Source organism: Lampris incognitus, chromosome 2, assembly GCF_029633865.1.
Source record: "Lampris incognitus isolate fLamInc1 chromosome 2, fLamInc1.hap2, whole genome shotgun sequence".
NCBI lineage: Eukaryota > Metazoa > Chordata > Actinopteri > Lampriformes > Lampridae > Lampris > Lampris incognitus.
In genome coordinates, this window is record NC_079212.1 from 18,137,777 (window position 1) to 18,164,945 (window position 27,169).

Here is a 27,169-nt window from a genome sequence, read left to right on the forward strand (position 1 = left end):
GCCGTGACAAGACAAGACGGGATTTTCAAGGACCCACATGAGGACAGAAAGTTTACACGAGAAAACTTGGAGATTTACGATCGATCAGGATAACTAGAAGTGGGATGGTTATCATTGATTGTATCTCAAAGCGTCAGAGCGATAGAGCCCATAAGATCAAGGTAGTATTTGGAAGTTATCTGTATGGGATTTGCTTCCCACTAGGATCAAAAGCAAAGAAGAAGGGAGTGATAAGTGGCATTCCACTGGCAATAGAGGATGAGTCATTTCAGGATGCTGCAGGTGTGTGAGAGGCAAGAAGAATGATTCCTAGAAGAGGAGAAGGAGGACAATAAGTCTGTGTGTTTGACTTTTGGGGGGGAGTTGCTGGAAAGAGTGTACCTTGATTATGTGAGTTACAGGGTGAGGCCATATAAGAGAGTTCCTCCCAGATGTTTTTGTTGTCAAGAATATGGACATGTTGCAGCAGTATGTAATGGAGTGAGAAGATGTGGGCAATGTGGGATGACAACTGCAATGTGGAAAATTGTAAAGTTGATAAAGTGCAAGATGAGTGCCTGCACTGAAATGGAAATAATGATACGGGGTCAATATAGTGTGTGTTTGTGTGTGTGTGTGTGTGTGTGTGTGTGTGTGTGTGTGTGTGTGTGTGTGTGTGTGTGTGTGTGTGTGTGTGTGTGTGTGTGTGTGCGCGCGCGCGCATGCGCGCGCATGTGTGTGTGTGTGTGTGTGGGGGGGGCCCTGTGATGGCCTGGCGGCCTGTCCAGTGTGTCTCCCTGCCTGCCACCGAATGACTGTTGGGATAGGCACCAGCATCCCCGCGTTCCTGAGAGCAGGATAAGCTGTTTGGATAATGGATGGATGGAAAACGAACAAGATGAGAGCAGAAAAGGGGTTGTCGTATGCTGAAGCTGCTAAAAGAATAGAGAAACAATGAGAATGATGTGAGCCAAGAAGGTAGGGAGGAAAAGTCAGTCAACAAGCATGCTGGGTTTTGCTTTTGTAAGGACCAGATGAAGTTTTTGGCCTTTTTGGCACTTGTAATCAATTGTACTGCAGTAGAAAGAAAATCTGAGAGAACTGACATAAATGTAGCTGTAGCAAGGACATTTCTGGGTGTTGTAGGAGTTTCTGGAGAAGGTATGCATCAGCTGCTGAGAAAGGCTTTTAGTCCGTCTAATAAACCTGTGAAATAACTAGTTTAACTGAGAAGACGAGTTTTTTTTTTAAAGTAAATAGACGTTCTGATCCACTCTCCATTCCAGTTGGTGTCGGTAACGCACCAAATCGTTGTTTGCCAACCGCCAATAAACCTAAAGTGGAAGAAGAAGAACAAGAGGCGGAAGAAGAATACGAAGAAGAAGAAGAAGCCAAAGAAGAAGAAGACGAAGAAGAAGAAGAGGAGGAGGAAGGAGAAGGCGAAGAAGAAAAAGAAAGCGGTTATTATTCTATCGGGAAATGTAGTTTGATTAATATTTAAATCCTCGGATTGCTTTCTTGTGAAGAATCACTATAACTACAATTCCCACAAAGCACCCATTCTGCTTATGAAATATGGCGTCTTCTTAAACGAAATCGTGTTTTCTGTTGATAGCCAGGCAACCAGGGTATGTATTTAGGCTGTTCTAGTTTTATTTCCACCCGTATCTACACGATATATGTTCATATGTATCGTTTGAATTGCATGGTTTTCCAGTCATTAGCTAATCTTGAAATAACCTGTTAGCCAATTTGCTAATCGCGTTAGCCACTGGTGACTGCGCCCGTCACTCCAATCGTGTTATTGACGTTTATGGTTATTTGCTTTTCCTCTATTAGTTGGTCACATTTATCATGGCGTTATTGTTCGCTAACCGTTGTGGGTGATATTAGATATAGCCCCACATAGGAAAAATAACAGTATCATGACGCTTGCTCTAGTTACTACCTGACAACATCGCCAACGCTACCAACAGTTTGCTACTATTGTGTTTTCGTTGCAAAGGTTTATTAACAATTTCAGACTATGAACCCGTTAAGCTCCAGGAGTCTTTCGTAAAACCGCAGGCATAACAGGAACGTAACACGTTACTAATCTATCCTACCTGGATGTGACTATAGATGGCAAGTGATTCTACTGAGAAGAAGGACGCTGAGTCCTCGGGGACCAAGGAAAGAGAAAGGAAACGAAGTCGATCAAGAGAACGAGATCGTAAAAGTTCCCCTTCACGAAAGCGTCATCGATCCCGGGAACGAAACCGCTCCAAATCTGCAGAAAGGTAGCGGAAATTATTTATAAATGCAAGGCAAAAACTTAAAATTTCTGGTCGGTTTGTTTCTGTTCACTGTATGGCAATGTTAATGTTTTAAGTAGTCCAAGACCATGTTTAGGTCTGTCTTTGGTAAAATATAACAACATTTTAAAAATCTGAACTTGTTATCACTGTCATCTTAAGAGATCGACGCACTAAAGACAAAGAGAGGGACAAAGAGCGTGACAGAGACAAGGACAGAGAACGGAGCCGCAAGGACAGAGATAAAGATGGACATAGACACAAGGATCACAGCAAGAAGTCAAGGTGTGTAGATTGGCGTTTAATTGCTGCACTTTATAATAACCAGAGGCCATGTGTGACAGACGGTTGGGATGTGTGATCAAAATAAGCCAATAACATTCATCAACATATGACACAATATACTACCATTATAGATATAGTTAATTGTTTATTAAAATGTTTTTGTTGGAGAACATATGTGTTTTTTAATGTTATCACTCTTTCTTAAAGAAGTATATCACCAAAATCAAAGGATGCCAAAATAAAGAGGGAGAAGGATATTAAACTAGAAGAAGAGGAAGAAGAGAGGAAAAAGAAAGAAAAGGTACTGTTCAAGGTAAGTTGAATATTTGATAACATTGAAATATTGACTCATTGGATATTGTTTTGTGTCTTTGGCTTTTGTTGCTTTTGTCTAGGTTCAACCGCTGTCCCTGGAAGAGCTTCTTGCCAAGAAAAAGGCAGAGGAGGAAGCTGAGGCCAAGGTAAGATTGTTTGAGGATAAGTTACCCCATGTATACATTTTCTTTCCTTTTTAGACCATTAATTTTATCCTTTGCAGCCCAAGTTTTTGTCTAAGGCTGAGCGAGAGGCCGAGGCGATAAAACGAAGAGAGCAGCAGACAGAGGAGAGAAAGAAGATGATTGAAGAGGAGAGGAAGAAGAGAAGGGTGTTTCAAGAGATTGGAAGAAAAATGCTTGGTCTGTATGAGGCATAGACAACCTTTGTCAACCTGTGAATATTAATATAGAGGCAGAAGCATTACTGAAAATCTCTTTGTCACAGAGGACCCCCAAGAAAGGGACAGGCGAGAGCGAAGAGAACGGATGGAGCGAGAGAGCAATGGGAATGAAGAGGATGATGGACGACAAAAGATAAGAGAGGAAAAAGATAAAACCAAAGAACTTCAAGCCATCAAGGTTTGTCTTTAGAGAAACTACGTGTTTGCTAAGACCCAACCTAATGGTGGCTAGGCCTAACAGAGCAATATGGTTCTCATAGTTCTTTTTCTATGGCTTTTGTTGCCTTTGTCCAGATCTTCAAAATAAATCGCATAACTTTCAGGAGAACCCTTGAGAAAGTTGCACCTAAATACCAAAGTAATTTGTTTGTTACAGCTCTTGGATGTGAAGCAGATTTTTTTTCTTTTTTGAATTTTTAGTGTTTTCCCTTGACACATTAGCTGTAGCGATATTTATCTGTTTTTAAATAACAAATTAGAATGTGAATTGGGTTATTTGTTTCATCGCTCATCTAAGTGACTTAGATGAGTGATGAAACATTTCTCCCAATAAACGTGTCCAGATGAACTGATTAAGGTTCCTCTGATACATGATGTATGTTTTTCTTTTAGGAGCGCTACCTTGGTGGGATCAAGAAACGTCGGCGAACACGTCACCTGAATGACAGGAAATTTGTCTTTGAGTGGGATGCCTCTGAAGACACTTCAATTGACTACAACCCAATGTGAGTCCTCATGCATGTACACCGTGTGCCACTTGAATATGTATTAGTTTAAGGCTATGTTTTTTCAGTTACAGCATTACTTAAAACCATACAATTTACCTGCTGCTTTTCTAGTTACAAAGAAAAGCATCAGGTGCAGCTATATGGCCGAGGCTTCATTGCTGGCATTGACCTGAAGCAACAAAAAAGAGAGCAGTCTCGTTTTTATGGTGACCTGATGGAGAAGAGACGCACCATTGAGGAGAAGGAGCAAGAGGAGTAAGTATTGCATAATGTTCGGGAATAACCCGCCTTGTGTATGGATTTATAAAGCTCTCCTTCACCTCATCTCGGTACTGAACTGACTGACAGCCTCTTACCTCACTATCCAAACTGTCATTCCCTGCTCTCCTCAGGACAAGACTGAAGAAGGTGCGCAAGAAGGAGGCCAAGCAGCGTTGGGATGACAGACACTGGTCTCAGAAGAAACTGGACGAAATGACGGACAGGGATTGGCGTATCTTCAGGGAGGACTACAGCATTACCACCAAGGGAGGCAAGATCCCCAATCCAATCAGGAACTGGAAGGAGTACACATTGCCCCCACACATTCTGGAGGTCATCGACAAGTGTGGCTACAAGGTCTGCTTTCCAAAGCATCATACCAAATCTAAATTTTTCAAGAGACAGATACATAGTGAAAAGATAGTATAAAAGAATAGTTCTGTGGGGACTTGATCCTTATCAGGTGTTTATCTTTGACAAGTATATGCTTTTCCCTAGCTCTAATTAGAGGTAGGACACTATTTGAGATTTGGCAACATCAACATGTTTAATTTTGAATAGTTTGTAGTTGCATTGATTTTCAATCAAAACGTTATAGATGACTCTTATACGCACTTGATTTAACTCCTTTGGATAACCATGACCTGGATGAATGAGAACATTCACAGACATGACTCTTATACCATTGTTTGTTTTCTTTGATTCCAGGATCCCACACCTATCCAGAGACAGGCCATTCCCATTGGCTTACAGAATCGTGACATTATTGGCGTAGCTGAGACGGGTAGTGGTAAAACAGCTGCTTTCCTCATTCCTCTGCTTGTGTGGATTACCACCCTACCAAAGATCGACAGGTAAATCCGCCCAGACTATATTATTCACAAGAATTGGCAGTTAATGACCCATTCCACCTTTGGTCCAAATCTTTGTCATAAGATCAGGTTTGCATCCTATCTTACCGTCACATTAACACCCCCGCTTGAAAATTATCTGCACTCTTTTATCCTGGAATTGTCCTTTCCTGCAGAATTGAAGACTCTGACCAGGGTCCGTATGCTGTGATCCTGGCCCCCACTCGTGAGTTGGCCCAGCAGATCGAAGAGGAGACCATTAAGTTTGGTAAACCTCTTGGTATCCGCACAGTGGCTGTGATTGGAGGAATCTCAAGAGAAGATCAGGGCTTCCGACTCAGGATGGGTTGTGAGGTGAGATGCTCAGAAATTTGACATGTACATTACTGTTTGCTGATTTGCAATTTAAGGCCTCTGAAATGCCTTTTAGACCATTTTACAGTGTTCCTCTCAAACCAACGAGATAATAATATATTTGATGGGGTTGCAGCTCCTGTGGGCAGGTGGTTTCAATCAATGTATCTATTTTATAGAGTACCGATCATAGATGTATTATAGTAGAGGATGCCGGATCTAAAAATGGCACCTGTTCATTCCTATGAGAATTGCTCACCTGGCGCATACGTCAAAAAAGTTGCTGGCTTTCAGGTACTTCCGGGTACATGTGGCCCACTGAATATGCACAGTAGTGTTACTCCCATCATGCCTCTAGGCTATGAGAACGAGCGAACTGCATTCAGGATCCGGTGCTGCGCGTTCATGAATGCTATGCTAGCGGACTTCCCGGATGCATAATAAGACTACTACGGGACTTACTTGGGACTTGAAACCATGGATGTATTTATACAAGCATTTTTGTTCATCTGAACAGCATTTGTTTAACCTAGCAAAGATCCTCTTTCCCGAGACATGACATGACCGTGTGTAAAGTGCTCGTATATGGCCATGACGTCATGCAGGAAAACAAATTTTTTCTGGGCTTTGGAACATTTAAAAAAAAATTAAAACTCCATGGCTTAAAAATTACAATACAAAGAGTAATGATTGACCATGATTATAGCTGCAGGTGTCCTGTCAGTTTTACAAGCATCTCTTTTACAATGGTGGTCTATGGGGAAAATGCTTTTTGGGCCGTAGGGGATTTTTCGCTGCAATACCATGATTGACCACTGAAAAAAATTGGCTGCAAGGCTGAGTGGCGGCGCCGTATCCAGTTTTACTCTATAATACATCCATGGTACCGACGAGATAACACTGGACACACTGTTTTTGTCTGTGTGTCAGATTGTGATTGCCACCCCTGGTCGTCTGATTGACGTGTTGGAGAACCGCTACTTGGTCCTGGGCCGCTGCACATATGTGGTCCTTGATGAGGCTGATCGTATGATTGACATGGGCTTTGAACCCGACGTCCAAAAGATTCTAGAATACATCCCAGTGACCAATCAGAAACCAGACACTGACGAGGCAGAAGACCCAGAGAAAATGATGATGAACTTTGAATCTGGGAAACACAAATACAGACAAGTATGTTCAAAAATTATCAGCCATTATTTATGAAAACAAAATAACATATATATTTATTTAAGTGTTATATGATATTGAAAAAAACTGACACTATTGTGTCTTGTAGACGGTCATGTTCACAGCTACCATGCCTCCAGCTGTGGAGAGACTGGCCCGTAGCTACCTGAGACGCCCTGCTGTGGTTTACATCGGCTCTGCTGGCAAGCCCCACGAGAGGGTAGAGCAGAAGGTCCTGCTCATGTCAGAGGGAGAGAAGAGGTATGACAGACACACACACTACACACTACAAACACCAAATCCCCAATGCCATTTTAAAATAAAAAACTTCCATCTCAGTCGCATTATCCCAAAGCGTTGAGTTGTTATTGAATGTTTGTCTTGCAGGAAGAAACTGCTGGAAGTGTTGGCACGTGGCTTCGAACCTCCCATCATCATCTTTGTCAACCAGAAGAAGGGATGCGATGTGTTGGCCAAGTCTCTGGAGAAGATGGGAGTAAGTCACTTTGAACTTCACCATACTAGATAGTCCTTTTTGTGACTTGAATATCCAGAATTCTAAATGTATACAGTGAAGCAGATCTAAAATCTCATCTCCGCTCATCTCTTCCACCCTCTCTCCTCTCCTTATGCTTATTTTACAAAGTACAATGCTTGCACATTGCACGGTGGCAAAGGACAGGAGCAGAGAGAGTTTGCGCTCTCCAATCTGAAAGCAGGAGCAAAAGATATTCTGGTGGCCACTGATGTGGCTGGTCGTGGTATTGACATCCAGGATGTCTCCATGGTGCTTAACTATGACATGGCCAAGAACATCGAAGGTAATCAGCACCCTCACACTCTGGGCTCACCGCCATTCAGAATTCAGATGTAAAGATTTTGTGTTCATTTATATTTTGTTAAGTGCTGCAGCTATTATCAACTAATCATTATGTTCCTATTTGATACACATTTGAATGGAACCAGAAGTATTGTTATTAGGGAATAATAAATATGTAATAATGAGATGCTTGATGCTTTTATTGAATGTTATCTCCAGTTATGCAAGTATGTATATTTGGTAAAGGAGTTCTTAGCAGAACAGATATTGCTATGCCTTATTCACGAAGGCCTTTGTAAAATAGAGTTGAGTTATTCTTTTGCCTTGGCAATTAACTAATATTCTCCTTTTCTGAACCTTCTTCTCCATGCAGACTACATTCATCGTATCGGTCGTACTGGTCGTGCTGGTAAGAGCGGTGTGGCCATGACCTTCCTTACTAAAGAGGATTCGTCTGTGTTCTATGACCTGAAGCAAGCGATCCTCGAGAGCCCTGTCTCCACCTGCCCCCCGGAGCTTGCCAACCACCCAGACGCCCAGCACAAACCTGGAACAATCCTCACCAAGAAGAGACGAGAAGAGACCATTTTCGCCTAATTGGGTCAAAGTTAATTCGGTACATGTTAGATCTCACATGGCAATTCAGGTTATTTTACTATGTTTCTTCTGTTTATCCACACAGCAATGTGTTGGAACTCTACATTTTTCTGTTTTACATAAAGAATTTGACATTTCTCTTGTGCATCCTGATTCCCTCACTGCCTTTGCTCCACACGGTGCAGTGTCCTTCTCCCATGATGTCTATGATGTACATTGCATCCGGAAAGTATTCACACCCCTTCACTTTCCCCACATTTTGTTATGTTACAGCCTTATTCCAAAATGGATTAAATTCCTTTTTTTTTCTAATATCTACACACAATACCCCATATGACAAAGTGAAAAAGGTTTTGTAGAAATTTTTGCAAATTTATTAAAAATAAAAAACTGAAATATTGCATGTACATAAGTATTCACACCCTTTGCTATGACACTCAAAATTGAGGTCAGGTTCATCTGGTTTCCACTGATCATCCTTGAGATGTTTCTACATCTTGATTGGAGTCCACCTGTAGTAAATTCAATGGATTGGACATGATTTGGAAAGGCACACACCTGTCTATATAAGGTCCCACTGTTGACCGTGCATGTCAGAGCAGAAACCAAGCCATGAAGTCAAAGGAATTGTTTGTGGCCCTCCGAGACAGGATTGTATTGAGGCACAAATCTGGCGAAGGGTACATAACAATTTCTACAGCTTTGAAGGTCCCAAAGAGCACAGTGGTCTCCATCATTCGTAAATGGAAGAAGTTTGGATGCACCAGGACTCTTCCTAGAGCTGGCCGCCCAGCCAAACTGAGCAATCGGGGGAGAAGGGCCTTGGTCAGGGAGGTGACCAAGAACCCGATGGTCACTCTGACAGAGCTCCAGCGTTGCTCTGTGGAGATGGGAGAACCTTCCAGAAGGACAACCATCTCTGCAGCACTCCACCAATAAGGCCTTTATGGTAGAGTGGCCAGACGGAAGCCTCTGCTCAGTAAAAGGCACATGACAGCCCGCTTGGAGTTTGCCAGAAAGCACCTAAAGGACTCTCAGACCATGAGAAACAAGATTCTCTGGTCTGATGAAACCAAGATTGAACTCTTTGGCCTGAATGCCAAACGTCGCATCTGGAGGAAACCAGGCACCTCTCATCACCTTGCTAATACCATCCCTACAGTGAAGCATGGTGGTGGCAGCATCATGCTGTGGGGATGTTTTTCAGCGGCAGGAACTGGGAGACTAGTCAGGATCGAGGGAAAGATGAATGGAGCAAAGTACAGAGATCTGCTCCAGAGCGCTCAGGACCTCAGACTGGGGCGAAGGTTTACCTTTCAACATGACAACGACCCTAAGCACACAGCCAAGACAACGAAGGAGTGGCTTCGGGACAAGTCTGTGAATGTCCTTGAGTGGCCCAGCCAGAGCCCAGACTTGAACCCCATTGAACATCTCTGGAAAGACCTGAAAATAGCTGTGCAGCGACGCTCCCCATCTAACCTTACAGAGCTCAAGAGGATCTGCAGAGAAGAATGGGAGAAATACCCCAAATATAGGTGTGCCAAGCTTGTAGCTTCATACCCAAGAAGACTTGAGGCTGTAATCACTGCCAAGGGTGCCTCAACCAAGTACTGAGTAAAGGGTGTGGATACTTATGTACATGCAATATTTCAGTTTTTTATTTTTAATAAATTTGCAAACATTTCTACAAAACCATTTTCGCTTTGTCATTATGGGGTATTGTGTGTAGATTGATGAGAAAAAAAAGAATTTAATCCATTGGAATAAGGCTGTAACTTAACAAAATGTGGGGAAAGTGAAGGGGTGTGAATACTTTCCGGATGCACTGTAATGTGCCCTTGCTGATTTATTTGTAATTCAGTTCTCTGGCCTCAGGGGTTAGTTTCACTACTTGCTGTAGCAATCAGACCATTTATCCTGGTCTTGTGAAACAACAGCAAGATTTAAGGGTGTGGAAGATGCAAATTAAGCTGTGTAAAATATAGTCTAAAGAAGCATAAATGTGGATTTCCAGGGTCACTATACAACCTGCATATTCATGCTAAGAACAGCCCTGAAGAAAAGGAACAAACTGTTTGGCAATTCTACTCTGAAATGTTTGATAAATACGTACATTTTATAGACATTCAATTACTAAATCTCATATATACCAACTAAACTGTTAAGTGTGGACAAGTGGCAGTGTGATGGTATTGCATTGTTTTTCTGTCACTATTATTTAGTTTATTGACTTTTTAAAAACTAAAGAGACCAAGACCATCTAAGGTGCATCCTCATAGATGGTCATCAGTATTTTTGATTCAGTCCGATGCCTCCTCTGAAAAAATTTAAACGTGTTGTTTCACATATTGAAATTTTTATGAAGTGAATATAACAAACTTAAGTGTGGTCTGTGTTTGTGTGATCTTATGTCGTCACTGTCCTGGTATATGACCTTCGAGGTGGGCAAAAGTCCTGGTTTAGACCTCTGCTTGATTGGGAAAAGTCCTGGTTTAGATCTCTGCTTGATCCTAGTTGTTTAGTTGTGAAAATGAATTTAGGCACCGCCTGCGTTCAAATTCTTACATGTACTTAGTGTTGTGCTGTGGATGCCAGTAGCATCTCTGTGGCCTTTTGCTCGACTAGTTTGCGTTTACCAATGGAAATGTTGTGAATAATGGTAACGTAGCTATGAATTTCCACCAATTTTTTTTTAGACCCCCCCCCCTTTCTCCCCATTTATATCCGGGCAAGTACCCCATTTTTCTGAGCCATCCCAGTTGCTGCCCCACCCCTTCTGCCGATCCAGGGAGGTGCTTCAGACGATCACATGCCTCCTCTGATACATGTTGAGTCGCCAGCCGATTCTTTTCACCTGACAGTGAGGAGTTTAGCCAGGGGGACGTAGTGCGTGGGAGGATCACGCTATTCTCCCACTTCCCCCTCCCCCCTGAACAGGCACCCCGACCGACCAGATGAGGCGCTAATGCAGCGACCAGGACACACACCCACATCCGGCTTCCCACCCGCAGACACGGCCAATTGTGTCTGTAGGGACGCCCGACCAAGCCGGAGGTAATACAGGGATTCGAACCGGTGATCCCAGTGTTGGTAGGCAATGGAAGAGACCGCTACGCTACCCGGACGCCTGAATTTCCACCAATTTTTAACCAATAAGTGATATGTTTAAACATTAGTTGTGCAAAGAGCCACATAGAGAGCCCGTTGTACTTTTATGGGGCTTGTCGAATGTTGTTTAGAGTGCTAAATGACGAAACAGAAAAGCAGCCCAACAATATTAAAAGTACATAAAATGTCATGTTTATTTCACTTATATTTTACTCAGCATTGTAAATCTATTTTCAAATAGAAAGCATTCTATACAGCATCAGGCAGGAAATGTCTCACTTTTTTTCTATCTTTTAATAAATCGAGGGAAGAGGCGTGTTGGGTCACGCTAGCACGCTGTGGTAGTCTGGTGGATACATGGTTATATTTAGTGCAGGTATTGCATTACAAAGCAACCGTAAAAAATAAAAAGAATAGTGCAATTTTTTTCCCACTACTTTCACAAAAGAGGAAGTCCAGATGGTCTAAGGCGTTTTTAAGTCTTTCAATTAGGCTTAGTATTGCATACAGAATAAGAAAAAGGAAACTAAATTATAACCCTTGAAAAAATTGTGCTTCATAAATGGAAAAACCTCAACGTTTTTTTTTTCTTCAATCAATTATTAAATTGGTCCGCTTTGGAAAATGTAGTCTGCCAAAATACAGTGGAAATAGCTTATTAGTGAACTAAGACATGCAGGACTTTATTTAGTCACTCATTCTTTTTGCATCAAGTCAAAAATGTCTTCTTTTTTTTCTAAACGGGGTAAAAAAATACAGGCCTAACTGTTTTTAGAATGATTTAAAAGTGCATCACACAGACCCATCTGTCCGTCCACCAGCCAATGTTATGGGAAAACCTTCCCAAACTTTTTTTCTTTTTTAATATTTGGATGCAATCTGCTGTTTTTAAGATCTAGATTAAATGCATGTATTGGTTGTAGAGGGATGAACTGATGCATTTCCTAAAGTGAATAGCCCTAATAGACAAGACTATCACTGCAAGACTACAAGGAGAATCAGAGATGATGCATTACTAAAAGTACGTAACTGTAAAAAGAAACAATCAGGTTTCATGCAACACTTGCATAGATTTTTTTTTCCTTTTTTTATCATGCTGCAATTATCGTAAAATATACAGAACACTAGATAAAGATACCTGTGAAACATGGAAGCAATAAAACCAGTAGTTCCATAAAGCTGGCTCCTACCAACCCAGTGTGAGTGGAAGCGTGTCGCTGCTTATGAGCGTCACACCCAACCAGTCCACCGGTGTGTCAGCAGACGGTGCAGGAATCGAATGACATCATGTCACAGTTGCTACAGCCGTGAGTCAATTTAAGAACACAATAGAGATACAGATGAGTGCACCACACATTCATTATCATGGAGATGTCGTATGAGTGATTGGTAGGACTTCACGGGTACACCTGAGGATCTGCCTTGTTAAAATTGGATCAATACTTAACTGTAAAACTGCAGTACACGCACTCTTAACGCTATGGCAAGTGAAAGTTCCAAAAAAAAAAAGAGCAAAAAACAAAGTAGATGCTACAATCAACATGCTACAGTCGACTTAAAGGACAATCTGTTGTGTTGGAGACACCAGGTGGCGATAGAGGTGCAAAGGCATGCAAATCTGACATTCTCTGACACCTGGAGATGAAGTGCTGTACATGTGCTGCCGGTGTTTGCTGTGTACGAGAAGTCCGAGATGATGTAAACAAGAAGTTTGGCAAATAATCTGGCCATCAAGATTTAAAATTCCCTTTCCCGTCGCGGTTACATTCTCTGCGCTCATGAAGCCTTTATGTAGGTGTTCGAGTGAGATGTGCAGTAGCAAAGACAAGTGACGCTGTAATGTATGGGGGTTTTGATAGTGTACTGCAGCTTCGCATGACTCACTTCGTAACCTCTGCTGATAGACTCGGTTGTAGATACCATTCACCATCTTCCACGTAAAAACTAGCTCGACAAAAACATGGCATCATTTCTCTGAAACGTTGAACAAGTCCACACTAACAAAACTGATCAAACAAGTGAATATGATAGTAGTTAAATTAAACCAGGTACCCATTCAATATGTACACTATATTCAAATGCATTACTTCCCATAATGGATCCGACAGTAGACACTCCTACCGATCATTCGTTTCCTCTTCTGTTAATGTGCAAATAGTCTTCAAATAATCATATTCACACATGCAATAGCAAAGATATGTAAAAGTCTTAGGAATTTTTAAGGCCAGTATATGAGACATCCTACAATAGAGAAACCTTAGACAAAGCAGCTAAAGATTGAGTATGAGTAGAGCTGGTAGCCTGAAACCTTTCCATTGCAGATGTGAGTAGCCCTGTTGATCTTTACGCTATCTGAATCCTGTGACCTCAGACGGGCCGGGACATCCCCTTGGTTCAAGAAAGAATAAAACTGGGAGTCTGGAAGATGATTATAAATAATAAACACCATTTCTTTGAAAATTGAGTAAAGTTGTGTTCTCATTAAAGTGGACATCTTGATTTTTCTTTTCTTTGTCGCTGTTCACATCTGAGGCCAGCTATGATTCACTTGTTAGGATTTTGGCCTGGTTGGTTGAGGGGGAGGGGCGATGAAGTTTGAGAAGTGGGTGTTTACAGCCACGAGGCTATGTGTGTAAATCCCAGTTTTGGGGATGTTAGGCCGTTTTGTACATAATAGTTGGGAGTACCAGGGGTGAATGGGAGATCTCAGTGGTCATCTGGAGGCCGGGAAAGCCCCAGTTCCTCAGTAGTTGTCTCGGGGCCATGGGCGGCTGCGCTGGCGGTTGTTCCTCTGGTTGTGGCCCTGCTGAGCGTCACGTTGGAGCAGCCTGTCCTGTGACTCGTGCCCATTGGCACTGTGGACGTTGCTCGTGTGCCCACGGTGCGAAGGGTACATGTCTCTGTATGTGTGAGCATGGCAAGGGGATGTATACTCGTCCTCCTCTTCCTCTTCATCCTCTTCGTCCTCCTCCTCGTCCCCCTCACCTTCCCTGTGGCACGGGCTCCCTCTCCGGCCGCGAGACAGGGAGTCGCTGGCCTCGTCAGATGGCATCAGACTGTCCTGCTCCAAGGGAGAGTGGGCTTCCTCCCCTGGCTCCTCCTCCTCCTCCTCCTCCTCATCACCCTCCAGCCTCACACCTTCGACAGGCTGCGACTGGTTCTTATTCTGGTTCTGGATGTTGGCATGGTGAGGAAGAGGGAGAGATTGGGGGGAAAAAAGAAAGCTTTGTCTCAGAAAAAGGGACAACATCCAAATCTAGTTTTCAACTTTATGCTTTTTTTTAATACATAATATCAGACAGATGGTTCTTTTCCAGAGTCAAAGCAAACACACATGATGCCACAGAAACTCTGAACAAAGAGAATGACAGTGAAGCTGTTAAATGAATGGTCAGGGGACTTGTCATTATGTTAGACAATATGTTAATGCAATGATAATACAGGTCCATTATACTGCATTCATACTGTCATATTATGCTCACCATCAATATTGTTATATAAGAAGGGATCACGTGCCACTCTGAGGGGGGGGGGTGCTCTGTTCACAAAGCATGCTTGGTAAATGATCGGCATCGATTTAAAAATAAATGTTTTAAAACAGGAGATATTTGGAAATGGTGATATCATAGCTGTAATTTTTTTTTTTTTTTTGGGATTCCCCCCCTTTTTCTCCTTAATTGTATCCGGCCAATACCCCACTCTTCCGAGCTGTCCCGGTTGCTGCTCCACCCCCTCTGCCGATCTGAGGAGGGCTGCAGACTACCACATGCCTCCTCCGATACATGTGGAGTCGCCAGCTGGTTCTTTTCCCCTGACAATGAGGAGTTTCGCCAGGGGGGCGTAGTGCGTGGGATGATCACGCTATTCCCCCTAGTCCCCCCCCCCCGAACAGGCAGCCCGATCGACCAGAGGAGGTGTCAGTGCAGCAACCAGGACACATACCCACATCCGGCTTCCCACCCGCAGACATGGCCAGTTGTGTCTGTAGGGAGGCCTGACCAAGCTGGCAGTAACAAGGGGATTCGAACTGGCGATGCCCGTGTTGGTAGGTAACGAAATAGACCGCCACGCTACCCAGATGCCCCGTAAATGTTTTTTTTTCAAGAAACAGCAAAAATGACCTGCACCCAAGATTGTGTTACCACCTTAAAACCATTTTCAGATCTTGGGATGTTTTAATAATGTCTTGAATCTTGAAATTAAACAGGAGCCATGTCCTGAAAAAAAGCTAAAGGACTTTGTGAATCTTCTCCCAAAGAGTTTGTAGAGCAGTGTCGGTACATCAGAGACCATCAACAAAAGAAAAGGAGAGCGGGATGCAATAAAGATAGACACTGTGGGCCTCACTCATCAATCGTTCATACGTACATACAAATTTGTTCTTACACACCCATGAGATTTTTTTTAGCCCTGATGTTTGTCTCAGAGACCAGTATAGAACCAGGGTAACCCCTGAATTTAGACACAAAATGGCTCAGACTAATGTCTTCACAAGCCTGGGAGATTGCTCGTTGCAAGAGGTAGACAATAGATGTCAGGGGGAAGGAATTACAAATAACCAGCAGGCTTTGCTTCTGCCTGTCAGACAATGTTGAGAGCTAAGAAATTCCATGGGTGTGTTAGAACAAGATTGTACTTGCGATTGATGAACTATTATGATGATTATTATAACTTATTTTTTCTTTGGCGTGTGGTTCCCAGTAAGCAAACTGGAAATACACTTCATTCACTGTTCTCAACCCACTGTGTTTGGCTCAAGGTGGAATCTAAGGGCTTGAATAAGGGTGTTGGGGGGGGGGGGGTGCGCGTGCGCATGCACGCGCACACACACACACACACACACACACACACACACACACACACACACACACACACACACACATATATATATAATCCAGTGAGTCAAGTAAATTCTTTATGAGACAGTACTGTCTCATAAAGAATTTACTTGACTCACTGGATTATTTTGCTCATTTGTTGAGCACTTTCCCTACTGTTGGGTGTTTCTTTAAACAAAGATTTTATATATATATATATATATATATATATATATATATATATATATATATATATATATATATATATATATATCCATCCATCCATTATCCAAACTGCTTATCCTGCTCTCAGGGTCATGGGGATGCTGGAGCCTATCCCAGCAGTCATTGGGTGCCAGGCGGGGAGACACCCTGGACAGGCCACCAGGCCATCACAGGGCCCGCCCACACCCACACACACACACACACACACCGAGGGACAATTCAGTACGGCCGATTCACCTGACCTACATGTCTTATATATCATATATGTGTCTTATACACTCACTGGCCACTTTATTAGGTACACCTTGCTAGTACCGGGTTGGACCCTCTTTTGCCTTCAGAACTGCCTTAATCCTTCGTGGCATAGATTCAACAAGGTACTGGAAACATTCCTCAGAGAGTTTGGTCCATATTGACATGATAGCATCACGCAGTTGCTGCAGATTTGTCGGCTGCACATCCATGATGCGAATCTCCCGGTCCACCACATCCCAAAGGTGCTCTATTGGATTGAGATCTGGTGACTGTGAAGGCCATTTGAGTACAGTGAACTCATTGTCATGTTCAAGAAACCAGTCTGAGATGATTCGAGATTTATGACATGGCGCGTTATCCTGCTGGAAGTAGCCATCAGAAGATGGGAACACTGTGGTCATAAAGGGATGGACATGGTCAGCAACAATACTCAGGTAGGCTGTGGCGTTGACACGATGCTCAATTGGTACTAAGGGGCCCAAAGTGTGCCAAGAAAATATCCCCCACACCATTACACCACCACCACCAGCCTGAACCGTTGATACAAGGCAGGATGGATCCATGCTTTCATGTTGTTGACGCCAAATTCTGAACCCTACCATCCGAATGTCGCAGCAGAAATCGAGACTCATCAGACCAGGCAACGTTTTTCCAATCTTCTATTGTCCAATTTTGGTGAGCCTGTGCGAATTGTAGCCTCAGTTTCCTGTTCTTAGCTGACAGGAGTGGCACCCGGTGTGGTCTTCTGCTGCTGTAGCCCATCTGCCTCAAGGTTCGACGTGTTGTGCATTCAGAGATGCTCTTCTGCATACCTCGGTTGTAATGAGTGGTTATTTGAGTTACTGTTGCCTTTCTATCAGCTCGAACCAGTCTGGCCATTCTCTTCTGACCTCTGGCATCAACAAGGCATTTTTGCCCACAGAACTGCCGCTCACTGGATATTTTCTCTTTTTCAGACCATTCTCTGTAAACCCTAGAGATGGTTGTGCGTGAAAATCCCAGTAGATCAGCAGTTTCTGAAATATTCAGACCAGCCCGTCTGGCACCAACAACCATGCCACGTTCAAAGTCACTTAAATCACCTTTCTTCCCCATTCTGATGCTCGGTTTGAACTGCAGCAGATAGTCTTGACCATGTCTACATGCCTAAATGCATTGAGTTGCTGCCATGTGATTGGCTGATTAGAAATTTGCGTTAACGAGCAGTTGGACAGGTGTGCCTAATAAAGTGGCCGGTGAGTGTATATCTATATCTATCTATCTATCTATCTATCTATCTATCTATCTATCTATCTATCTATCTATCTATCTATCTATCTATCTATCTATCTATCTATCTATCTATCTATCTATCTATCTATCTATCTATCTATCTATCTATCTATCTATCTCTATATATATATATATGCATCCCCCAACAGCATTTATGTCTATTCTTGTATATATACATAAACAGTGTGTGTGTGTGTGTGTGTGTGTGTGTGTATATATATATATATATATATATATATATATATGTGTGTGTGTGTATATATATATACATAAACCCTACTACTCACCCCATTTTGTAAGCGATCATTCAATTAAATCCTGTGTTTCAGAAAACTGCAAAGATGTTAAGCATGGATGAGTGAGAGGACAAACAGACAATTGGAGACAATCACATGAAAAACAGCAGTGAGAGTGACATGGGAAGAGGTCTGGTAAGGACAGTGACAATGTCCAACACATTTAACTTACAATTCCTAATCAACACACTAGAAACAGCGATCATATCGGCCATACAGCTTCACCATAGCCCTTTACTTCCGAGTTACGCTTTTGGTCTTAAGTCATCACAGTCGACATTTTTCAATTCCAGATGTTCACCTGTTACTCATCTACCTATTGACCAATTAAAAAAAGACTCACCTGTAGGCTAGATATGGCTGAGGGCGGGGTCATCAGATTTTGCTCCAATAAAGGATTAAGAGGGGTGGTGCCAGGTAGATGAGTGGCACGCCAGTAGACCTCTAGATATTCAGCCAAGTGCTCACAAGCGTCCTCCAATTGGTTCTCATCCAAAATAATATCGAACATGTCCTACAAGTGAACAGTTCAAAAACACATATCTTCAGTCAGGTGATTCATCTCCCCCTGCCGTTAACCTACATGTTAACTTTGAGGTCTTCATAAAATTGCATTATTGCACTGAGAATTTCAGTAGCGGTCTGAAATGGGACTGATTGGTTTGTCCACTCACAGGGGGGCACTGGGAAAGCTTGTCTGCAGCCATCATCTGCACATTCAGGTGCTTGCTCTGAGACTTCCCCCTGGACTTAATCAGCCTCTGGAGCACCTGAGACAAGGACGAAATATAGTGGTAATAAAGCTCAAACCTCAATGAGGCCATAAAAATGGAAGACAAATGAAACAGGCGAAACAAGGACGCGTATGTTTTTGTATTTGTTCACTAGCTGATTTTAATATTTGAATTTGGAAACCTATAAAAAAATTTGAAGTTTATGTAATGTTTACATTTACATTCCCCCCTTGTATACAAATGACTTGCATTTCTAAAAAATAAAATAAATTGGGCTTTTCATAGTCACATTTTGTGAGTTCCTGTCAACTTTATTTAAGTTATACATTAAGTGTAGTGTATTACAAATTTCAAGTAACGGCTACTTGTTTTGGCAGAATATAATATGTTAACTTTAGAGTTATAACAACGTGACTGAATTAATTTAACTCTACTTAGATACATTTAGTGTAGTGTATTAAACATTTCAAGTAACAGCTACTTGCTTTGGCAGAAAATATGAAGTTAATGTTACTCATAATCTTAGCGTTGTAACAACTTGACAGAATGAATTTGACTATACTGAGATATCTTAAGTGCTCACATCAAGTGCAGCTTACTCAAATAACGCATGTTCACTGTAAACATAAAACCATTTCACATAACTTGAGACAATTAAGTTCATTTACTTACTTTTCCCCAAGGTAATTGGTTTCCCAATTTTTTTAAGTAAACTTAACTTGTTAGAATTTACAGTGTCGTGTAATAGATGTGAAGCACAACTGTTGTGTGACTTGAACTAAAGACAAGATCATAAGTTTGGAACTGGACGTAGGCCTAGTATTGGCTGCACATTTTCTTTTTTTTTTTGTAATTTTCCCCCTTTTTGTCCCCTGTTGTATCCAGCCAATTACCCTACTCTTCCGAGCCGTCCCGGTGGCTGCTCCACCCCTTCTGCCAATCCGGGGAGAGCTGCAGACTACCACATGCCTCCTCCCATACATGTGGAGTCACCAGCCACTTCTTTTCATCTGACAGTGAGGAGTTTCGCCAGGGGGACATAGCACATGGGAGGATCACGCTATTCCACCCTGCCCCCCCCCCCCCAAAAAAAACAGGCACCCGACCGACCAGAGGAGGTGCTAGTGCAGTGACCAGGAGACATACCCACATCTGGCTTCCCACATGTAGACATGGCCAACTGTGTCTGTAGGGACGCCTGACCAAGCCGGAGGTAACACGAGGATTAGAACCTGGCTGCATCATTTCAATCGAGTAGCTAACGTTACATGTTATTTACATCATATCCTGACTGGACGCTTAACATTGACATTGTAAGATAGATTCTTTTGCACATGTTCAACAGTGCAAAAATTAGCTTATCTGAACATGTTTTTAACTAACCGACAATCCAGAAAAACAACCTGACACATGAGAAACACTTAAAAACTTTAATAAAAAATTGATTTGTTCGAGCACATTAAATGTAATAGAGCATGTCGTACTTGCAGCTCTGTCACATGGTTAATACCAAATAATAATATACAACAGAGAGGCTAAGAAACAGTAGTGGTAGGGCTGCAGAAAAATTTCTATTTTGCCAGTTTTCTTACCAGTGAGGATTATAATTGTAATGAAAAACGCCTTACAACAGCATATATTTTTAGATGCACTCACATACATTTTCCAAGCCCCCCCCCCCAAAAAAAATCTACACAGATGGTACAGGTAAATGTGAGACTTAATTGTCGGTTTGTGAGTGAGTGAGTTCGAAGCCAGGTTTACAAGGTGCTTCGCATCTTTTGATAAACGTCAGAATGTATAGCGAGGTAATCCAAGTGATTGGAGTGAGCCAACCTACTGTACCTTTGGCGAGGAGACTTTAACGTAGACGACGATGGGTGCCAGGGACGTTTTGGCTAGCTGTGCGGGATGGTTGATGGTATCTGCGTCCAGCACCACGAGCTGCAGGGTTTTGGCCAGCTCAAATATCCTTTCAATCTCACTCTGGACTTCCGCTGCATTGTACACACCGCAGCACAAAGTGTTAGGAGATTTGTAAATAAAAAAATGATATGTACCACAGATCTGAGGCCATTTTCATGCTGACAGGATCATTGTCACCTAGGCTGGAACGAGTGTTGGACCTCTCCATGATGGGTCTTTTGTTCAGGACAGATCTCTTGGCTAGAGATAGGTCGGCAGTGACACGGGTGATTGAGATTCTGCAAAGGTCAGAGAATGACATGAAATATGGTGAGAACATTTTACTGTCGACAAATATGCATTCATTTTTTCCTGTAGATCAGACTTGAGATTTTACTGTGCAGGGTCTATTATGGTTATATACTTCAATAATCATGCCGTTTTACTGACCTTCCTTCAAATCTGTGTTTCAGAAAGTCAAAGAGAGCTTTCTGCATCATATCTGTTACCTGGGTAGAGAAGCAACATAAAAAGCACGCCAGAAACAGTGTCATTTACAGCAAGCATAACATTTCTTCCCCAACAAAAAGCTGACATAACTGAAAGGGAAAATACAAGCCTGTGCAAATCTGCAACATACATAGCCCATTTCTGGCAAACACACCATCTAAATATAGATCATCAAATTACCAGATTTATTTCATACTTGGTTTTAATTTATGATTACTGAGACAGAAATGTGGGCTTAACTCTGCTGTGCCAAGCTGCAGGAGAGAACGCATAAGGGTACAGTGAGTTGGAACAGAATAAAGAGACTAAGAGAGAGCAGCTCTCAGTCTGCTGGAGGTGTATGAGAGAGAGAGGCTGACCTCATAGCCCTTCAGAGATGGTCCCACGAGGACCACCGGCCTCATAGAGGGCACCACATCATAGGGAGGGACATGTTCCTGCCAGAAATGGGGGGGGGGTGAGAGAGCAGGGGGTGTAGAGATAGAGGGGTTGGGCAATCAATCAAAGTGTAAAATGTCCGTGGCAATAACAGTCCAAAACAATTTATTTGGTAAATGTCAGGTCTTCGTCAGGGGTGACCTACCTGTTTTTGCTTCTGTTTAGCTTGTGAGAACAAGAAAATCATTATCAATGATGGAAAGAGATGAAAGATGAAAAGGCACGTTAGGATAATGATAGTGGTCCAGCAGGAGGATGGTTTGGTAATACTTACATTCACCTGCAGATGGCGGCGTGGTCCTCCAGCTCCCAGTTACCATGTCGCCTAAACTTGAGGAGTTCCCCCCTGTTTTCCTGCGACAAATATGGTATTATTTATCAAGCTTTAAAATCATTGGAGAGTTTTACACGTCAGTTTTTATCATCGTTAAGAAGCTTGATAATCAATGTAATGCCAGTAGAGTTGTTGATTTCTAAAATATAATTCAAGGGGGATAGTTGGGTCAAGAGGGGAAAACCGTCCTGAAAACCTCTATCACTTTTTAAACTGTAGCCACTGGCCTCTAAATTGTTAGCCATGAATAATTTTCTTAAGCCAATCTTTTTGAGAGCTAAGGAAAAACATGTCAATGGTGTCATGGTTTAGTTTTGTGACTGGACTTCCCTTTTGCTTATATCAATCAATAAATCAAGTTGCATTTTATACAGCACTTTTCTAGCCGCAACAGGCCCTGTGATGGCCTGGCGGCCTGTCCAGGGTGTCTCCCTGCCTGCCGCCCGCCCAATGACTGCTGGGATAGGCTCCAGCATCCCGCGACCCTGAGAGCAGCATAAGCGGTTTGGATAATGGATGGATGGACAGCTGCAACAGCCATTCAAAGCGTTTTACAATTAAGTCACACATACACATCATACACCGATGGCATGGAAGCGTCGGAAATGCTGGCTCATAACAACTTCATATCAACACGTTAGTTGCATTGAGTCAGACAATTTCATGGATCCCCTTTTTATGTTTGTGTGTGCCACAGCTGCAACGAGTCAGCACTGGGCCCCAATGCAAGATGGTCAAAGTGGGCCCCGGCCCACCCATTTCAAATCAGACGTAACAAAACGTACTGTCAGTAGCGAATGAAAGTGAAAGCACGCAGCTTTAAAACGACCAGCAACAGCGAAATGCACTGCACAGTTGACGCCTAAATGAGTGATTACAAGGAAAACAGACCGCCGCGCTATAGAAGAGGAGTCATAATAGCAAGGCCAAGATAGTGACAGACTAGCCTACTTAACAAAATCTGGTGTCGGCGCTCCATAACAGATGAAAACTTAATCGGCGATGCCGCACCCACACATAGACAACATTATTCATGTCTGTGCATAGACCTTATAAACACAAAACACGTGTGTACGTTGATTATTAGTCAAATAAATAAGTTCTACTTAGATCATAAGCACACTCTCCAGGCTTTTCACTGTGCAAAGTCTTGACACTCCACCAGCTAGCTAACTCTTCTGTGTGGATTTTGCTACGCAGTAGTACACATGTACATATAATTATATGCAGGTACACTTTGCACATTTTTGAACCCATCGTATACCGTAGACTCAGTGTTCAAAATCTTTGATACGATAGTGGTGAGATAAAGAGGAGTCCGTGCATGCAGGCCCTAAACTGTTGTGGATCCCAATGCAGCTGCATTATCTGCATATATATGGTGGTTTTGCCCCTGGTGTGTGCATTTTGAAGGCATGCTGAACGATGCACTTAACCTAGATTAGGTCAATTGCTGGATGTCTACTGGGATCATCAACAGCTCCTCTCATGGTTTTGAACTATTTTCCCATAATAAACATATTCATCTTTTTTTTTTGCCCTAGACGAAGAAAAATGTGCCTCTCACGGAAAGCTAGGTTAAAACTATAATCCAGTTTTTAGGATTTTGCATGTACTTGTGAAAATGTTAAGAGTAAAGAAATATTTACGGTCAGCTTTGGAAAAGGTGTATTTCCCTTGTTTTCAAAGGCGCTGCTAATGATCCCTGTGGACATGCAGCAGTTGAGCTAAGCTAGGCTAAACTACATCCGAACTGCGCCCGCAGACATAAAAAGGGTACCCACGAGTTTTCCCGATGCTATGTGAGTAGGACACACAGTAAAAACCCTGAGCATCAAACTACCGCTTCAAGACATGTTAAATAGCACCAATAACCCAAAAGGTGATGGTATGGTGTGTGTGTGTGTGGGGGGGAGGGGGGCACAGTTTTACAAGGGGTTGTTTTTTTTTTTGTCAATTTGTGTCATTAACAGCTTACAGTTTGGGTACGGTGTCATGGTTCAAATCTATTAATCTACCTCTGTTTCTGTTCCTGCTTGAGTCTCATGGCCTCCAGTCGCAGAGGGCTGGGAATAAAGGCGATGTCGGCTCCCTCTTTCACCAGTCGACCAATCCACCAGTCATTATTGTACTTCTGTTCACGCATTCAAAACAATGGCACAATTTAACAGTGCTTTCCAATCAACCTTCCGTATCAATACCCAACGCCGATCGCCACCTTTTAAAGCCAAGACATTTCTTTGTAACTGACCACATGAGATAACATACTTCTTTAATGTGCAGGAAATCTTTGGCATCAAAATTGACTGCAGCCCCTTGGACAGGACAGTCCTCATCCAGAGCTCCACAGTAACTCACATTCGTCTTCACTGCAAATGCTACAGGCTTGGACTGTGGAAACAGTGTACAAGAACAGGATAACAGTCAGAGATGCAAGGCATGTCAAAACTAAAGATGCAAAACTAAAGACAGCAAAGTAAAGAGGTGGTTGGTTCTCACAAAACAGTATTTGGATTTCAGTTTTAGTGCAGACATTTTACAATGGCTGCAATCCTTTGCACTCTGTTGTAAACCTATTGAAGCTCTGAATAGCAGTCTAGCAGGTAACAGGTCTACTGTGTTGTGTACTTATGTACTGTGTACTTTCTGTCTATGTTTGTTATATACATGTTTTAAATGTATGATGGGCAATGTGTCACATTATATTACGATGTGAACCATCTTGTAGAGCAAGCATCTGATGTGTCTAAAACAATTTTCCTATGGGAAAATAAAATCTATCTAACTTAACCAATGCTTTTGGTTTCTTTTAATGCAAAACAACCCCCCCGCCTCCAAAAATTTTTTTGTGTGCATCACATTTCATATTGTGTGAAGCTGAATTTTTGCTTTAATGCTGGCACAGTTTTTAATGTGCAAGATGCATGATGCAAGGAGTTTGCCTACACACTTGGACATAGTCATGCAGTGTATATTAACAAAACCAAATTACATGGGAATAGTTGAAGATATCTAAAAGGAAACAAGTAAAAAAAAAAAACAACAAAAAAAAACAAACAACAAAACCCTAGATGACAACAAAAACATTAACTTTTTGTTTTGCATTGTTTTATCTATCTTAATCTTATTGTCCCCACTACTGTTCGGTGTTCATGTGATATTTGTATGTGCCGGTGATATCTTGGAGGCGTGCACATCTGTAACACTGCAAGCCTTTGCCAGCCGAGGTCACCACGAAATCCTTTCTCTGCATCGCTGTGCGTATAGTATGTCTCTGTGTACCTATGCAGAAGCATGACCCAGTGTTACGGAATCTTCTGACTCCCCTGCCAAATCGGACTCCCCTTGGCGTGAACTGGTTACATTTAGAATCAGAACCAGAAACACATTTCATTTCATTTCACGCACTTGCGCACATGAAATGAAACAAAACATCGTTTCCTCCAGCCCACAGCAGTGCAACACAAAGACAAAAACCCATATCCAAAAACTACAAGAACTACAAGAACACATATATCCAAACTAACATCTAAACTAAAAAATAAAAAATCACTGTCCAGGAGAATGAACACCAGCCAGGATGACCTGTCAGAGCTGCCGGCCTGCATGGGCTAGCAGTTAGCTTAGCCTGCCCTGCTCCCGCATCCTGTCAGAACGCCCTTCGGGCGCAGCTCCAGTCAGAGCTGTGGTCCTTTGGCCCACAGGACGCAGCAGACCAAGCTCCCCCAGCTGATCCAACACCAGCTCTCCCAGCCAGACACGTTCGACACACCTCCCCGCACTCCACACGATGACACTAAAAACACAGTCAAGGCTAGGCGAGGCCACCGCCAGACTGCCCTCGGTGTTATCGGAACTGCCGGTCTGCATGGCTAGCAGTTAGCTTAACCTGCCCCACTTCCGCGTCCTGTCAGACCGCCCTTGGTGTTACCTCTTCGGGTACAACTCCAGACAGGGCCGTGGTCCCTGGGCCCACAGGATGCAGCAGACCAAGCTCTCCCAGCCAATCCTGCGCCAGCTCTTCCAGCCATCAAACGAAGACAAACTTAGGTGCAGACGTTGACAAAGACACTGCATGGACGGTACGGTGTGAGGCCGCCGCAAATGTGAATTCACGCTGTCCTCTTCCCACACCGGTACTGGGTGAGGCTGCTGCAAACTTGAATTTGCGCTGCCACCTTCCCACACCGGAAGCAGTTATGGTTAGACTAACCTAACCTAGCCTCACGCCAAGGGGAGTCAGATTCTGCGGGGGAGTCGGAAAATTCTATAACACTAGCCTTGAGCCCCGAGGGCCTTACCTTAGCTCTGTCCAGCTGTAGTTGTGCCTGGCGCTCGGCTTCACGCCGATACGCCTCACGGTCCTCCTCTGCTGACAGGTCGGAATCCGACGGTCTACTGGTGTACGAATCAGCCGACCCCTAACAAGAGAGAGAGCAGGGGACAAGAACAGTGGGGAGGAAATTAAAGAGAGAATAGTATACTGATGCGTTACTGCAGGCATTAGGAGTTACTTAACAGTCACAGTTAAAGAGAAGAGTCATGTGTTGATGGACGTGTTTATTTGTTTGGTGTTGTTTTCTTTCTTTAGTTTCCTCGCAGGGCTTCGCCGTGATCGGCTGTGTGTACCTGTGTTTATGCATGTGCGCGGGCATTTGTGTCAGGGTGCGCATGTTTATGTTTGCAGGTGTTTTATGCGAATGTGGATAGGCACGTGCATGCACCCTGCATATATGTGTACAACACAATGATTGGGGTTTTTTTGCACTCCCACAGCAACGATCTCTGTTAGACCAAATATAGCACAATGAAGGCAACCGCTTCCTTTCTGCTGTTGCTTGGCCCCAATCCATCCCTTTATCCCCCACAGTGCACTGCATACACATGTTCCCCTCATAATTCTCTAAGGACTTCTCCTCGTTAGCAAAATATACGCTGGCGATCGTTTTTCATGGCGAGCTGTTTGAGTACACACCTCTGGATTGATTTGCTTGTACATAATGCTGAAAACAGAACATAAAGCAAAAAAAATAAAAAAAAATAGAGATTTAGCACTGAGAAACATGGTCCCGTTCACACCCTTAGTGCTTCTTATGGCTTTTATTCGTAATCATTGAAGAGATCCATCTCACTTTTCTTCTGTTGTACATAGAAATCACATGGGGCCTGAAAAAGCTGCAGCATTCTGGTGAAATCCATATTTTCCTTGGTCTTC

The 27,169-nt window shown here is 42.9% G+C and overlaps 2 protein-coding genes across 4 annotated transcripts in view; one reads left to right on the forward strand and one right to left on the reverse strand.

Moving 5' to 3' along the window:
* Nucleotides 1-1,544: 1,544 nt before the first annotated feature.
* Nucleotides 1,545-8,399, forward strand: ddx23 (DEAD (Asp-Glu-Ala-Asp) box polypeptide 23). Of its 2 annotated transcripts, none has more exons than XM_056273516.1 (17): nt 1,545-1,607; nt 2,101-2,258; nt 2,436-2,558; nt 2,769-2,859; nt 2,954-3,019; nt 3,097-3,235; nt 3,321-3,454; nt 3,889-4,001; nt 4,116-4,259; nt 4,397-4,622; nt 4,974-5,119; nt 5,293-5,470; nt 6,401-6,643; nt 6,750-6,901; nt 7,028-7,136; nt 7,287-7,461; nt 7,834-8,399. In XM_056273516.1, exons 1-17 carry the CDS (start codon nt 1,548-1,550, stop codon nt 8,055-8,057), a joined length of 2,481 nt encoding a protein of 826 aa, XP_056129491.1. In that variant the 5' UTR covers nt 1,545-1,547; the 3' UTR covers nt 8,058-8,399. The 2 variants fall into 2 exon arrangements, with proteins under 2 accessions (XP_056129491.1, XP_056129490.1); XM_056273515.1 differs by having other exon boundaries at nt 2,766-2,859; nt 7,834-8,398.
* Nucleotides 8,400-13,911: 5,512 nt separating this feature from the next.
* Nucleotides 13,912-27,169, reverse strand: part of LOC130134320 (voltage-dependent L-type calcium channel subunit beta-3-like) — a 14,534-nt gene continuing 1,276 nt past the window's right edge. The window contains exons 2-13 of one of the 2 annotated variants that reach the window (XM_056302246.1): nt 26,256-26,375; nt 24,223-24,345; nt 23,973-24,088; nt 21,901-21,974; nt 21,766-21,785; nt 21,542-21,619; nt 21,123-21,181; nt 20,871-20,971; nt 20,613-20,764; nt 18,708-18,803; nt 18,377-18,547; nt 13,912-14,283 (exon numbers count right to left, since the gene is read on the reverse strand). In XM_056302246.1, the coding sequence (XP_056158221.1) occupies nt 13,912-14,283; nt 18,377-18,547; nt 18,708-18,803; nt 20,613-20,764; nt 20,871-20,971; nt 21,123-21,181; nt 21,542-21,619; nt 21,766-21,785; nt 21,901-21,974; nt 23,973-24,088; nt 24,223-24,345; nt 26,256-26,375 (1,482 nt within the window). Of the gene's footprint in view, nt 14,284-18,376; nt 18,548-18,707; nt 18,804-20,612; nt 20,765-20,870; nt 20,972-21,122; nt 21,182-21,541; nt 21,620-21,765; nt 21,786-21,900; nt 21,975-23,972; nt 24,089-24,222; nt 24,346-26,255; nt 26,376-27,169 lie in introns of those variants that run through there. The other variant, XM_056272721.1, reaches the window with a different exon arrangement.

What these genes read in the sequence shown, in the direction of transcription:
- ddx23 (XM_056273515.1), top strand. Translation starts at nt 1,548, where the DNA reads ATGAAATATGGCGTCTTCTTAAACGAAATCGTGTTTTCTGTTGATAGC. An exon ending in AAGAACTTCAAGCCATCAAG is followed by an intron (nt 3,455 to 3,888) that starts GTTTGTCTTTAG and finishes TTTTTCTTTTAG; the next exon opens with GAGCGCTACCTTGGTGGGAT. An exon ending in CATGGCCAAGAACATCGAAG is followed by an intron (nt 7,462 to 7,833) that starts GTAATCAGCACC and finishes TTCTCCATGCAG; the next exon opens with ACTACATTCATCGTATCGGT.